The 13,263-nt window shown below is 46.8% G+C and overlaps 1 protein-coding gene across 1 annotated transcript in view; it reads left to right on the top strand.

Moving 5' to 3' along the window:
- The window catches only part of LOC121271058, a 38,371-nt gene that overhangs the window by 15,326 nt on the left and 9,782 nt on the right, over positions 1–13,263 (top strand). Inside the window, exons 4-5 of the mRNA XM_041176804.1 lie at positions 3,679–3,814; positions 3,962–4,045. Coding sequence (XP_041032738.1) covers positions 3,679–3,814; positions 3,962–4,045 — 220 coding nt within the window. The remainder of the gene's footprint in view (positions 1–3,678; positions 3,815–3,961; positions 4,046–13,263) is intronic.

Raw genomic sequence — 13,263 nt, 5'->3', positions numbered from 1 at the left:
GTGTACAAAAGAACAGCCCATCCTTGCGTATTCGATGCTCTCCATGAGGCATTTCATCCCCAGCAATGGTGCAGCCCTTTCTAGCTGTTACTTCTTGAAGACTGAAGACCTGAGTATTGCCTTTGCCAAAAAGGTCAATGCCTCCGATGGTTTCATGGGCACTGTCCTCTCGCTCCTTTGGGCTTAGCATTGTACAACAGAATCTTCTAATTAATGGTGAGCTTGCAAAATCGCCCATCATGACTGGCAGATTTTGCATAAGGAGAAACTTAAGCTCCACTTGGGAGATAATTTCCCTCTCCACTTTCAGTTGTTGCTTCCCCCCCGGCCCTGCCCCCCACCCCCCCCACCCCCCGTAATTGCATGTCTCAAAGGGAAAGCATGAATGAGTCCACAAGGGGTCGGCCCCATGACTCTACACTTCTTGGAAGATGTGACAGCAACTGCACATTGATGGTCACAGCAGCATCACCGGACAGAATTTACACCCTGCCAACAAATGAATTCATCAATACATCACGTTTGCTTACCTCATTGAGAGAAATTGATTTTTGTAACGGGGGGAAGAGACCTGCACGAGTACAGCTCAGTGATATAAATAAATACCTTGAAATTATCCCGCTTAAACGTGGCAAGCTGCAGAACACTAGCCACATGTACCATTTGGAGGTCTTCCAGTATTTCCTTTCATTTAATCATCTCAGGGACCTTGCTAGAAAACCTGGCAGCCTAATGGAATACAGGCACTCATCCAGCGCAGCTATACTTTGGGAACACACATTGTAAAATTATTTGTTTGCTGGTGAGGAGAGCCACAATTCAGTTAACTGTTTGACAGCTCCCAGTAGAAGGAAATGCATCAAATCTTGGGAAATTCCCAAGATAATGCAAAATGTGTCAAGTTCACAAAAGCATTAGGGCCCTTATCACCTCTAACTCCTTCCCTCTATATTGGCATGTCATAAGGTATTTCAACATCCATCCTGTCTGCATACTCACAGACATTTATTGGGTATTTCACAACCTGGTCTACTGCCTTACCAGCAAGATAGCACAGGCCATATCCATAATATTCATTAAATTTGACTGTATTTTGCATTGCAGGGAGAATCCACACAGCAGCAAAGTGGAAACAATCTGCTGGTTACCACCTCCCTCCTCGATTCCATTCAATCCTTTCTTCTGACAGTCTCCTCCCTTCATTGACAAACTTATCCAGGAATAATTCCATTTTCAGTTTGCATTTTCCAAATCCAGCCAGAATAATATTATTAGTTTTCTCGGGGGCAGTTTGTTAAACTAGAACAGGAAGCAGGAGAGAGCAGGAAGCAGGAGAAAGCAAAGAGCAGAAGCAACCAGGAAACAGCAGAGAGCAAGAAACAGAAGAGAACAGGAACCATCGGAGAGCAGGAAGCAGGAGAGAGCAGGAACTAGAAGAGAGCAGAAAGCAGGAGAGAGCAGGAAGCAGGAGAGAGCAGGAAGCAGGAGAGAGCAGGAAGCAGGAGAGAGCAGGAACTAGAAGAGAGCAGGAACCAGTAGTGAGCAAGAAGCAAGAAAGAGCAGGAACGAGAAGGTAGCAGGAAGCAGGAGAGTGCAGTAAGCAAAGGAAAGCATAAACCAGAAGAGAACAGGAACCAACCAAGAGCAGGAAGCAAAAAAGAGCAGGAACGAGGAGAGAGCAGGAAGCAGGAGAGAGCTGGAAGCAGGAGAGAGCAGGAACCAGGAGAGAGTAGGAGTATGGGGGATCATGAGGATGGATGAAGCAGCAAAAGTGGAGCAGGGGCAGGGCGGGGCTGTGGGGGGGGTGGGGAGCAGAGGGGTTTGTTGCACAGGGCAACAGAGCAAGCTTCCAGCTATTCTTCATTTTAAAACTCTTGACCATGGTGCCCTGGTCAGTCGCCCACCCATAAGACTGGCCCTATATCGCAGTCCCTGTCATGTCTCTGCGACCACTCCACACCCCCACTCGAGGGTCTGTGATCCTCAGGTTGAGAACCACTGTTGTAGATCAAAATTGCAGGGGGTAGCTCCTGCTGCCGGCTCCTCACCCCTGGTGTAAATGAGAAAATTGTTCACTGGATAACGGAAAGTGCCAGTGCAGGGAACAGTAGTGCTCAAAATAGAAAGATGGCAGCCTACAGTCTGCATTGCAAGGCATTGGCCCCACCGCTCAATCTCGCCTGGTACAATTTTCTCCTGGAGTGGACTTTGAGTAGGAGATGAGTGGAACCATCAATCTTCCTGTCTGATGCCTGAGAATGGTTGAGCCTCATCTAAAAACACCTGAAACAGGTGCTTGGGAGTCCAACCCTGAGCCTGCCTTACAAATGATTACACAGGATATAAGGCACAGAAGCAGGCCATTCAGCCCAACCAGTGTTTACACTCCAATTATACCTTCTCCACCTTTTCTCATCTAAATCTATCAGCATAACTCTCTTTTCCCTTCTGCCTCATATTTTCCCCTTAAATGCATCTATTCTATTTGCTTCAACAACTTCCTGTTGTAGCAAGTTCCACATTCTCACCACTCTTTGGGTGAAGAAGTTTCTTCTGAATTCATCTTATACTACACAACCATCTAGGAAAGAACTCAACCTTCACTACCTGTATCTGTTTTTTTTTAGTTAATTTATTCAGCAAAAAGAAAGTATTAATGTAGGGCTCATTTCTAACTTAATTTTGACTTTAATATCATTTATATTGTATCTGGTGATATTTTCATTACAAGATGCTGTCAAAATCTCCCATTACTTTTTGTTGGAATTAAGAGATTATTTTGGCCACTTGGGCCTGGGAAAGAAACTGATTCTGCAATAGTAAAAATACTCTTTGAAGTACACTGATTGACGTAATTAAGAAACCTGTCTTCCATTTCATTTTACTTTACCTTCTTTCATGAATGATTAGCTTTATTATATACCCAAAAATCCGGAGAAATTCCAAAATAAGCCAACTCCTCCCAGTGAGTCACAGGATTCTGGCCATAAATGCAGCAAATGAGCGGTTGCAGTAGCACCACAGCTAGTAGATAAAGATCATCAAACAAGGAAATCAAAATGAATAGCAAAGTTACTCTTACTGTTCTCAATCTCATGGAACTGTGTGTGTTATCCACACAAGATAAGAAAGATCTAGATTCACAGTGATTATACTGTATCTATAATCATATGGGTTAGGTTTGGTCCTTATATCACTGACTGGCTCTGCCACATATATATATCGTAGATGAAAATTAACAGCGAAAGGAATCCTAGTTATTAAAATCTGTCAGTATTGTTCAATATTAAAAACTATTTATTATGATTCTATAGCCAGAGGAGATGGGAGTATATGTAATTAGAATTAATGAGTGAGTGTCAAAATAGTTTGAAAATTGATGGAAATTACAAAAATAATTTTGACATCAAGAAATTCAAAATACTTTATTATATTCTTCAATTAATTTGAGTGTTACAAATTATTACAACAGGAATGCAAGATCTCCTTTCAATCTGCAATGTTGTTTGCTGAGATTCCCGCTTGACTGATTGGAATCAGTGAGGTGACTTTCAGGAAATTGATTACAGGGGATAGATAGCAGTTTAGTCGCAGTAGAAAAAGTGGGCATAAGAAAGAGAGACACTGAGTGCAAATCTGAAAATAAATATGAAAGCCTGCAATCTGTTTAATTTATAGCTGCATTGATTGGAGGAACAGAAATGAACCCATGCTGTCAATGTATCAAAACAACTTCAACATTCATCCATCCTAGGCACATAGACAATTTTGAAATTATACCAAGTGGTCCTCACTGTGGGAATGTAGAAATTATGTAAGTGTTTAGCTCCTCTTCAGTTTTCTGTATTGAAGATCAAGAGTGTTTATTCTAGATTCAAATAGGAGTTCAAGTCTCTTTCGGGGGGGGGGGGGGGTAGGTGGCTAACGATTTGAAATAAATGTCATTCTTCATTTCTTTCAGTGCCACCCTTAAAAACATGGGTCGTGTGTGTCTGTGGCATGAAGATTTTTGGGTGAAGAAAATCATTGACAAGATGATGAAAGAGTAAGTTTCATTCTGTGTAGGGGTGAGGGGAAGGGGAAGGACACAGTTTCTTCTATCACTACTTTTATTTAGTTTACCACTTTATGTCAGATCACAATATCTAATTCTGTCCAGTTAGGTGTGGTATAAGACAGACATACTGATGGGTTTCTCGGCATTTACTCTAACCCAACTTCAGCTAAATACTCATCTTACTTTCTAATAACGTTATTCAGAGTCAAACTGACGAATTGAATAGGCCCCAATGACGCAGTGAATCTGTACACCTTGTGATCTGGTACTGACCAGGAAAACTCCAGGGATTATGTTTGGTTTGTTCTGGGTTGGATAACTAGAGCTGGCAGCTCCCAGTGTTGGTTTCATATCCCAAGCCTAGTAAAGGAAAGAAATCTGCATGGTTCCTGCTCCTCGTCACTATCCAGTGACCCCCTCTTACTTCGGGTGATTTTGTCATGTGGTAAAGACAGCTCAAGGTTTGGAAATAATAGCCTCATTGTCAAACAACTCACAAATACTCCAAGAATGCCCACTCAAAGGAAATGCCAGAGCACAAGTAACTTTGGTCCCCACAGAACAAGATTGTAAATGCACTGCTGAGCTGAGTCTGCAGGCAGTGTTTAATACGTTAGAGGGAGAAGACATGTCTCTTCAGGATGGTCTTTGATCTAAATGTTTAATATTCTGTATCTATTTAATATTTAATATTTCATTCAGCTTCAAGTCAACACTGTAAATACATTCAACCAACTAAAACAATTTCCTGCACGATATAATGACTTTTAAAGCAATTTGTCTTTCGTAAATATCCTTGTTTGGTGTAACATTCACTTAATTTACTCATTCTCACATTTTCCATAATTCCAAGAAGAGGAGTTGACCTCACCAAAGAGAAGCTCAATTCTAGTTGTCAAGAGATTAAAAAACGCTTGTAGAAAGTTGGGAGTTAACACCCTCCTGCCTTGCTTGGTGCCGAGTCATCACAGTCAATGAGGTTAAACTGTTGAGAATGTTTTTGCTTATTTAACAATTTTAGCACCAGCAACATTGAAACATGAACATTTCCTTATTTAATGAGCCTACAGCCCAGGTACCAAAGTAACCTGACAATGAGTAAGAAACATCAGATAGCTTGATACATAGCTCTTTTGCATAATTATACTTAATTGTTATTCAACCAAATTCTTAACATTTGCTGCCAGGTAGTAATGTTACAGGATGCAGTTACTCAATGTTATATTGTTCAGTATGACAAATTGTCAATAATGTCTTTGTTATTTGAATTCAATGCAATTTCTACTTTATTATCCAGATAGCTCTTAAGATAGCTGATTTTATTTATTAGTTCCATGAATTATGTATTAATAATTAAAACGTCTATATGCAATTGATCTGTAAATGTTGCTCTAATAAGAATTGTTCTGAAACATTTTGCATTAATTTATTACTATGTTATTATAATTCTGTGTAGTGGGAAGCTTGTGCCTGATAATGACTTGATTTATATATTAAAATAAATATTAAAATTTATTCCGAATTGTTTTGCAAGATGCCAGAATTCTCTGTACTAAATAATGTGGGAATAATGCATCAAGCAACAAAAGATAGCTGTAACAAACATTTATTCACAGGGCAGGATCTTCCGGTCGGCGAGCGGGGACGGGGCCTGCTCACTGACATGTAAAATGATGCTGGTTGACATTGGGTGGAACTCCCGACGTCAACCTGCGTCATTTCCATTTTCAGGTCGGCGGGGGCATAGCCAAATCAGCTGCACGCTCACCGACCTGTCAACGGCCTATTGATGTCATTGATAAGGTAATTGAAATATTTAATGGACCTGCCCGTCGAACCTTAAGGTTGGCAGGCAGGCAGGAAGCTCTGATGGGCTTCTGAAAAAGCATGACACCTCATCCATGGGCGGGATGAAGGTTTCATGAGGGTCTTTAAATTTTAATCAAATCTTTCAATAAAAGTTTTGGACATGTCCCAACTCATGTGACAGTGTCACATGAGGGGACATGTCAGGGAAATTTGTTTATCATTTCTATTAAAAATTTAAATTCCAAGCCGATCTCCCTGAGGCAGCACTTAGCCTCAGGGAGATCTGTGCGAACTTTCATGCGCATGCACGAAAGTGCGCACTCCCGTCTTAGGGAATCCCCCTCCGCCCCCACAGGGAGTGCATATTGCTTCCTGGCGGATGTCACCCTGGGCAGGCCAATTAACCCCGCCCACAAAAAATGATGGCGCGCCCCCAATTGATGGTGACGATCAGAAGCGCGCCCACCCACACCCACTCCCGAACCTCCCCCAACAATGGGGGTGAAATTTTTCCCACAGGCATAGATTCCTCTAAATTACTTATATCTGTGGCACTTTTAAAAAAATGTGTTAAGTCCGTTGGTGACTTATAGAGGACAGGGCACATGAATTTCCTGTGATGCTCATTTGCATTCCCAAAGGTGTAAAATTGATGTGAGGAACTGGTCTACTTTGTAACTTCTGTATAGGTTTTAAAAACGCAGTGGATGAATTTCCTCAACCTTTCGTGAATACTCGCTGTTTAGAAAGGAAATTTGTTTGGAAGCTGTTCCTGCTACTTGTATGCATTTGCAACAACAACTTGCATTTATATAACACCTTTAAAGTAGTAAAAGGTCCCAAGGCACTTCACAGCAGCAAAGAGTTGACATAGAGATTCATAAGGAGATAGTAGGGAGATGGCCAAATGTTTTGTCACAAAGGTGTGTTTTAAGAAGAGAAAGATGGAGATGTTGAGGTAAGCAGTTCCAGAGGTTAGGACCTATGGCCATCAATAATGGAGAGTCTAGAACAAGATCAGCCATTTAGTACTGAGAGAAGGAAATTTCTTCACTCAAAGGATTGTGAATTTTTGGAATTTCCTACCCCAGAAAGCTGTGGATACTCAGTCATTGACTGTCATATGAGTATGTGCAAGCCAAGAGGTTGACAGATTTTTTGGCCACTGACGTGATTAAGGGATAAGAGGACAATACAGGAAGGTGGAGTTGAGGCTGAAGGGATCTGGCATATTTAGGGGGAGCAGTACAGTCATACATATGAAAAATAAAAATAAAAATACCTGGAAAATCTCAGCAGGTCTGGCAGCATCTGCAGAGAGGAACACAGATAACGTTTCGAGTCCGAATGACTCTTCAATAGAACTAAGGAAAAATAGAAGAGAGGTGAAATATAAGCTGGTTTAAGGGGGAGAGGGGTGTAGATCTGGGCAGAGGGCCAGTGAAGAAAGTGGAGAAAGCCGAAAGATGTCACAGACCATGGGACAGAGAGCTGTTGAAGGTGGTGATATTATCTAAGGAATGAACTAATTAAGGGTAGAAAGCAGGACAAGCAAGGTACAGATAGCCCTAGTGGGGTGGGGTGGGGTGAAGGAATTGAAATAGGCTAAAAGGTATAGGTAAAACAATGGATGGAAATACACTTAAAAATAATGGAAACAGCTGGGAAAAGAAAAATCTATATAAATTATTGGAAAAAAAGGGGGGATCGGATAGAGGGTGGGGATGAAGGAGAGAGTTCATGATCTAAAATTGATGAACTCAATATTCAGTCCGGAAGGCTGTAAAGTGCCTAGTCAGAAGATGAGGTGCTGTTCCTCCAGTTTGCGTTGAGCTGCACTGGAACAATGCAGCAAGCCAAGGACAGACATGTGGGCATGAGAGCAGGGTGGAGTGTTGAAATGGCAAGCAACAGGGAGGTCTGGGTCATGCTTGCGGACAGACCGAAGGTGTTCTGCAGAGCGGTCACCCAGTCTGTGTTTGGTTTCTCCAATGTAGAGGAAACCGCATTGGGAGCAAGGAATGCAGTAGACTAAATTGAGTGAAGTGCAAGTGAAATGCTGCTTCACTTGAAAGGACTGTTTGGGCCCTTGGACGGTGAGGAGAGGGGAAGTAAAGGAGCAGGTGTTGCACCTCCTGCGGTTGCATGGGAAGGTGCCATGGGAGGGGATTGAGGTGTAGGGGGTGATGGAGGAGTGGACCAGGGTGTCCCAGAGGGAACTATCCCTGCGGAATTCCATACATATGCCTGGTCATTGATTCCATTTACAATGGACCAGATCATTTCATTAACTTTGACATCACACTGAGGCAGTAGAGAAGCATTTTTTGGGGTTTTCCACTTCCCCAAGCGCTAGGACACCATTGATAGCACACAAGTCACATTGAAGGCAACACACAGCACCATCTTATCTATGTGAACAGGAAGGGATTCCACTTCATGAATAGTTTTTGACTGCACTCAGGGGCTCCAACATGTCAACACTCGATATCCAAGGCACCTCCATCCTTTGGCATTTGTCTCTTCCTGATCTCTTCAAGGAAGTAGACCATGGCCTATAACTTCAGAGTTCCAGGGGGTTGTAACTGGGGGTACTCCAAAGGTGTGCTGGGAAATTCACGCCCGCACCCACCCCAAAAACTTCCCAGGTGGGGATTTCCTGGCAATTGCCCGGGAATGGAAACCATCCGATAATGCAATTTTAATAGCAAACCTCAGATGGTTCTGATTGTTTAACATCAATAGTTACCCAGGAAAAGTCAGAAGCATAAAAACCAATTCTGGGTAACTATTATACTGACGTTCCCCAACCTCACATGGGTCAGCCGGCTACCCCCATACCCCCACTGCAACCCCTGAACCCACACGACATCCCATGGGGTCCTGACACCTCCACCCCATCTCCCCATGGGAACCCCAACCCAGTATGGGATACCCCCAACTGCCCCCACCCCTCCCCAACTAACCCCCTACCTCCCAACACCCCCCTGACTCGCATGACCCTCCCGATTGGCATCCCTCCTACTGACCTGCCCAACTGACCCCCCTGACTGACCACACACTACTGAACTCCCCCAACTACCTAAACACCCACCCCCCCACCCGCCCCTCCGTCGACGCTCCCCCTCCACACTGACCAGCCCCAAACTACTTATCTTCTACACTTACCTTCTCCTTGGCTTGGACCTTTAAGTTTACCTGCTTTAAAGCGGTTAGTGGCATAAAAAAGGGGGAGTGGCTTATTTGCCTTTGACTGAGCAGCTGTTGATGGTTGGTCCCCGGAGCGAGCTGCACTTTGCAGATTTCACCCAGCCTGAGTCGGAAGGTCTGGCAAGATAGGATCACCTGGATTTGAAGATAAGGAATTACGAGGGGAGTGGCAATCCCACTCGATCGCCACAGCATCGAAAGCTATGGCCCCATACAAACAGATAGCTACAGCAGGACAAAGCCTAGCCTCTGCTGTCATGCTGATTATCCCAACTGAGTTACCTAAACAGAAGCATAGGAGTGATAAAACCTGGCCAATGAAGTTACCAGGCTGGTGGTTGAGAGGATCATCAGAATGATGAAAGCTTGCTTTTGCTGCCTGAGCAGGTTAAGCAAGGATCTGTAGTACACTCCAGATAAGGGATCCAGAATTGTGAAGCTGCTGTGTTCTTCATAATTCTGCCATTCAAGAAGTTTAACATAGTGAAGACGAGGTGTTGTTTATGGAGAAACCTGACCTCCAGAAAGCAGAACATCAGGACAACAATTACTTTGAGGAATCCTCACTGACATCTGCAAGAGGCATTGGAGAGCAGATACTCCTAGAATTCTCCTCCTCATAATTGAATCTTTGGGGGTGGTGAGGGGTGGTGGTGAGGGCCTGGTGGTGAGGGGCGTTGGTGAGAGGGTGGTGGTGAGGGTGTGGTGTTAAGGGGTGGTGGTGAAGGGGGATTGGTGGGGTGGTGGTGAGGGGGGTTGGTGAGGGGTGGTGGTGAGGGGGGTTGGTGTGGGGTGGTGGTGGTGAGGGGAGTGGTGGTGTGGGGGTGGTGGTGAGGGGTGTTGGAGAGGGGTGCTGGTGAGGGGGTTGGTGAAGGGGTGGTGGTGAGGGGAATGGTAAGAGGGGTGGTGGTGGGGGCGTGATGATGGGGGGTGGTGGTGAGGGGTGGTGGTGAGGGGGTTTGGTGGGGACGGTGGTGAGAAAGGTTGGTGAGGGGTGGTAGTGGAGCCATGGTGGCGAGGGGTGGTAGTGGGGGCGTGGTGGTGAGGGGTGTGGTGAGGGGTGATAGTGGGGGGGTGATGGTGAGGAGGTGGTGGTGAGGGATGGTGGTAGGGACGTTGTAGTGAGGGTGGTGGTGGTGGGGGGGTGGTGGTGAGGGGTGTTGGGGGGCATGGTGGTGAGGGGTGGTGGTGAGGTTGTTTGGTGAGTGGTGGCGGTGAAGGGTGGTGGGGGTTGGTGGTGAGGGAGGTGGTGAGGGGTGTGGTGGTGAGGGGTGCTGAAGGGGGGATGATGGTGGGGGGGTGTTGGTGAGGGCTAGTGGTGAGGGGGGTTGGTGGGGACGGTGGTGAGAAAGGTTGGTGAGGGGTGGTAGTGGAGGCATGGTGCTGAGGGGTGGTAGTGGGGGCGTGGTGGTGAGGGGTGTGGTGAAGGGTGATAGTGGGGTGGTGATGGTGAGCGGGTGGTGGTGAGGGGTGGTGGTAGGGACGTTGTAGTGAGGGGGTGGTGGTGGAGGGGTGATGGTGGGGGGCTGGTGGTGAGGGGTGTTGGGGTGCATGGTGGTGATGAGGGGTGGTGGTGAGGGTGCTTGGTGCGTGGTGGTGGTGAGGGAGGTGGTGAGGGGTCTGGGGGTGAGGGCTGGTGATGGGGGATGGTGGTGGTGGTCTGTTGGTGAGGGCTGGTGGTGAGGGGGTTTGGTGAGGGGTGGTGGTGAGGGGGTGGTGGAGAGGAGGGTTGGTGGTGAGGATGATTGGTGAGGGGTGAATGTGGGGGCATGGTGGTGAGGGGTGGTGGTGGGGGCGTGGTGGTGAGGGGGGTGGTGAGGAGTCGTGGTGGGGCAGTGCAGGTGAGGGGTGGTGGTGGGTGCATGCTGGTGAGGGGTGGTGGTGAGGGGTGATGGTGAGGGGTGGTGGTGAGGGGTGATGGTGAGGGATGGTGGTGAGGGTGGTGGTGAAGGTGTGGTGGTGAGGGGGGTTGGTGAGGAGGGTTGGTGAGGGGGGTTGGTGAGGAGGGTTGGTGAGGAGGGTTGGTGAGGGGGCTGGTGAGGGGTGTCGGTGAGGGGTGTTGGTGAGGGGTGATGGTAGGGAGGGTTGGTGAGGGGGGTTGGTGAGGGGGTTGGTGAGGGGTGGAGTTGTACGGCCCCCCCCAGCCGGCATATTTATCACATATGCCTTCACATATCCATCTGCCTCATGTCCTCTGCAGTTTTCATCCTCATCCCGTCAATGACTACACTCAGCACCCACAAGAGGCAGGTATCCTTATCATCTGCCCTGGCATGAACCCTACTCACTTCAGTGGGATCTAGTTCTAGAGAAGCCTCGGGGTCTCAGTCTGGTGAGCACAGTGCACCATCTGGTCCACAGCAGGCGGAGGCAGGGACAGCTGAGATCGGCAGCATTCGGAGGACTGCTGGAGGCAAAGATTCTGCTGACTCCAAGGCAGATAACAAGTCTCCCAGACTCAGTCCTAAATCAGTTGGTGGAGCTGTAAAGGCAAGCACAGGAACATCAAGAAGGGGTGTCAGCTGTACTCCTCAGATCGCAAAGGACAACGGAGGTGCCCATCTGCTTTCAGCTTGCGATGATAGTGCCAGCATGCCAACGCACTGAGGTCAGCACTGGCTAGATGCTGGCCACCATGGAGGCCTTGGTCCAGGAAATTGGTCCTGCCCTGCTGCATGAGCTGCACTCCATCGCTGTAGCCATTGGTGGCATCCAACAGTGGCTATGCGAGAGGGGGCGATGGGGCACCTAGATCACATTCCAGCTGCCCCTTCTGCTCAAGGAATCAGCCAGGGACCCTTGGCCACCCACAGGGAGGAGGACCAGCATATGGACACCCCGGAGTCATCCACTCAGGTGACTCCAAGACTGTCTGGCCTATCCCAATCCTCTCTTCCTGTGACCCCCATCACCTCCAGCTCTGCAGACTGACGAAGCTACACCTACCCCACAGCAGGACATCCAAAGCAGGCCAGAGCCTCCAGATCTTGTCACAGACAACAGGGTTTAGCAGTCAGCAGGTTGCCTCCACCTCCACTGTGGACGTTGGGGAAGCTAAAAAGATTTAGGAGCACAATGGCAGCATGAGTGTTCACAACATGTATAAAATGTTCACAAATGTAAATAGAATCACACCCAGTTCAAATCTCATCATGGATATGCCTCCTTTTTATGATGATCTGTGTGTTGCTGTCCATCAGGTGTGATACCATGGTCCTCCACCAACTTATCCCAGTATCATGGGCCTCTCATCTATGTAGTGTGTTTCCATATGACCACAGTGTGTGAGCCTTTGCCAGGTCACTATCAACATCAGTGATGCCTTGACCTTAATGTTAGGTGTGCTCGTGGAATAAATCTCGTTCACATGCTTTGCAGTGTCAAGTCATGTTTATTTTTGGTTGTGTAAGATTTAGGTAGAGGTGTTCTGCTACCTCATCTGCATTCTTGAAAGGTGATGGTACAGTGTACAGGGAAGAATGTGTTTTCCCAAGGAGAGGCATCAAATATCATGCAACTCCATGTGCTCTCTGTCATCCGGCAGGGTTTTCATGCTATGAGCCTATACACAGAGCCCATGTGCGCTGCTGTTTGCCAAACACCTTTCTAACTTTCTGAGTGTACATTTGCTGAGCTCACCAATAACTGGGAGCACTTTGCCACCTCAAGCTGCCAAATCTCTGCCCCTTTCAGCCACATTACGGCCACCTCAAGCTGCCAAATTTCTGCCCCTTTCAGCCACATTACTGCCACCTCAAGCTGCCAAATCTCTGCCCCTTTCAGCCACATTATTGCCACCTCAAGGTGCCAAAGCTCTGCCCCCCTCAGCCATATTATTGCCCTAGTGCTCAAACCTACAACACTGAGCATCTCCCAGCCTGTAATTGTAACTGCAGTCCAAAGCTCTCGTCACATTGTTGGCATGCGGCACTGTGCATCCCATCACCTAAACACTCAATGGGACGAGTGTTGCTAATTGAAAATGGTCATATTTGGTGGTCAATAGAGCCTTTGAGCATGCTCTGGAAGGGCACAACGTAACTTTAAACAATATTCAGGGGAGCAATGGGATAAGAGTGAGGATGTACTGAAGCTGAAGTGTGCTCTTTATTAGCAAGGACTTGTGACCTTGAGGGTTTCATGGTGTCTGAGACTTTTGGAGTTCACAAGGGCCAGGGCTGGCCATG

Source organism: Carcharodon carcharias, chromosome 1 (genome assembly GCF_017639515.1).
Source record: "Carcharodon carcharias isolate sCarCar2 chromosome 1, sCarCar2.pri, whole genome shotgun sequence".
In the NCBI taxonomy this organism is placed as follows: Eukaryota; Metazoa; Chordata; class Chondrichthyes; order Lamniformes; family Lamnidae; genus Carcharodon; species Carcharodon carcharias.
Note: the sequence above shows the minus strand (reverse complement) of the source record. Positions and strands in the feature narration are given on the sequence as shown.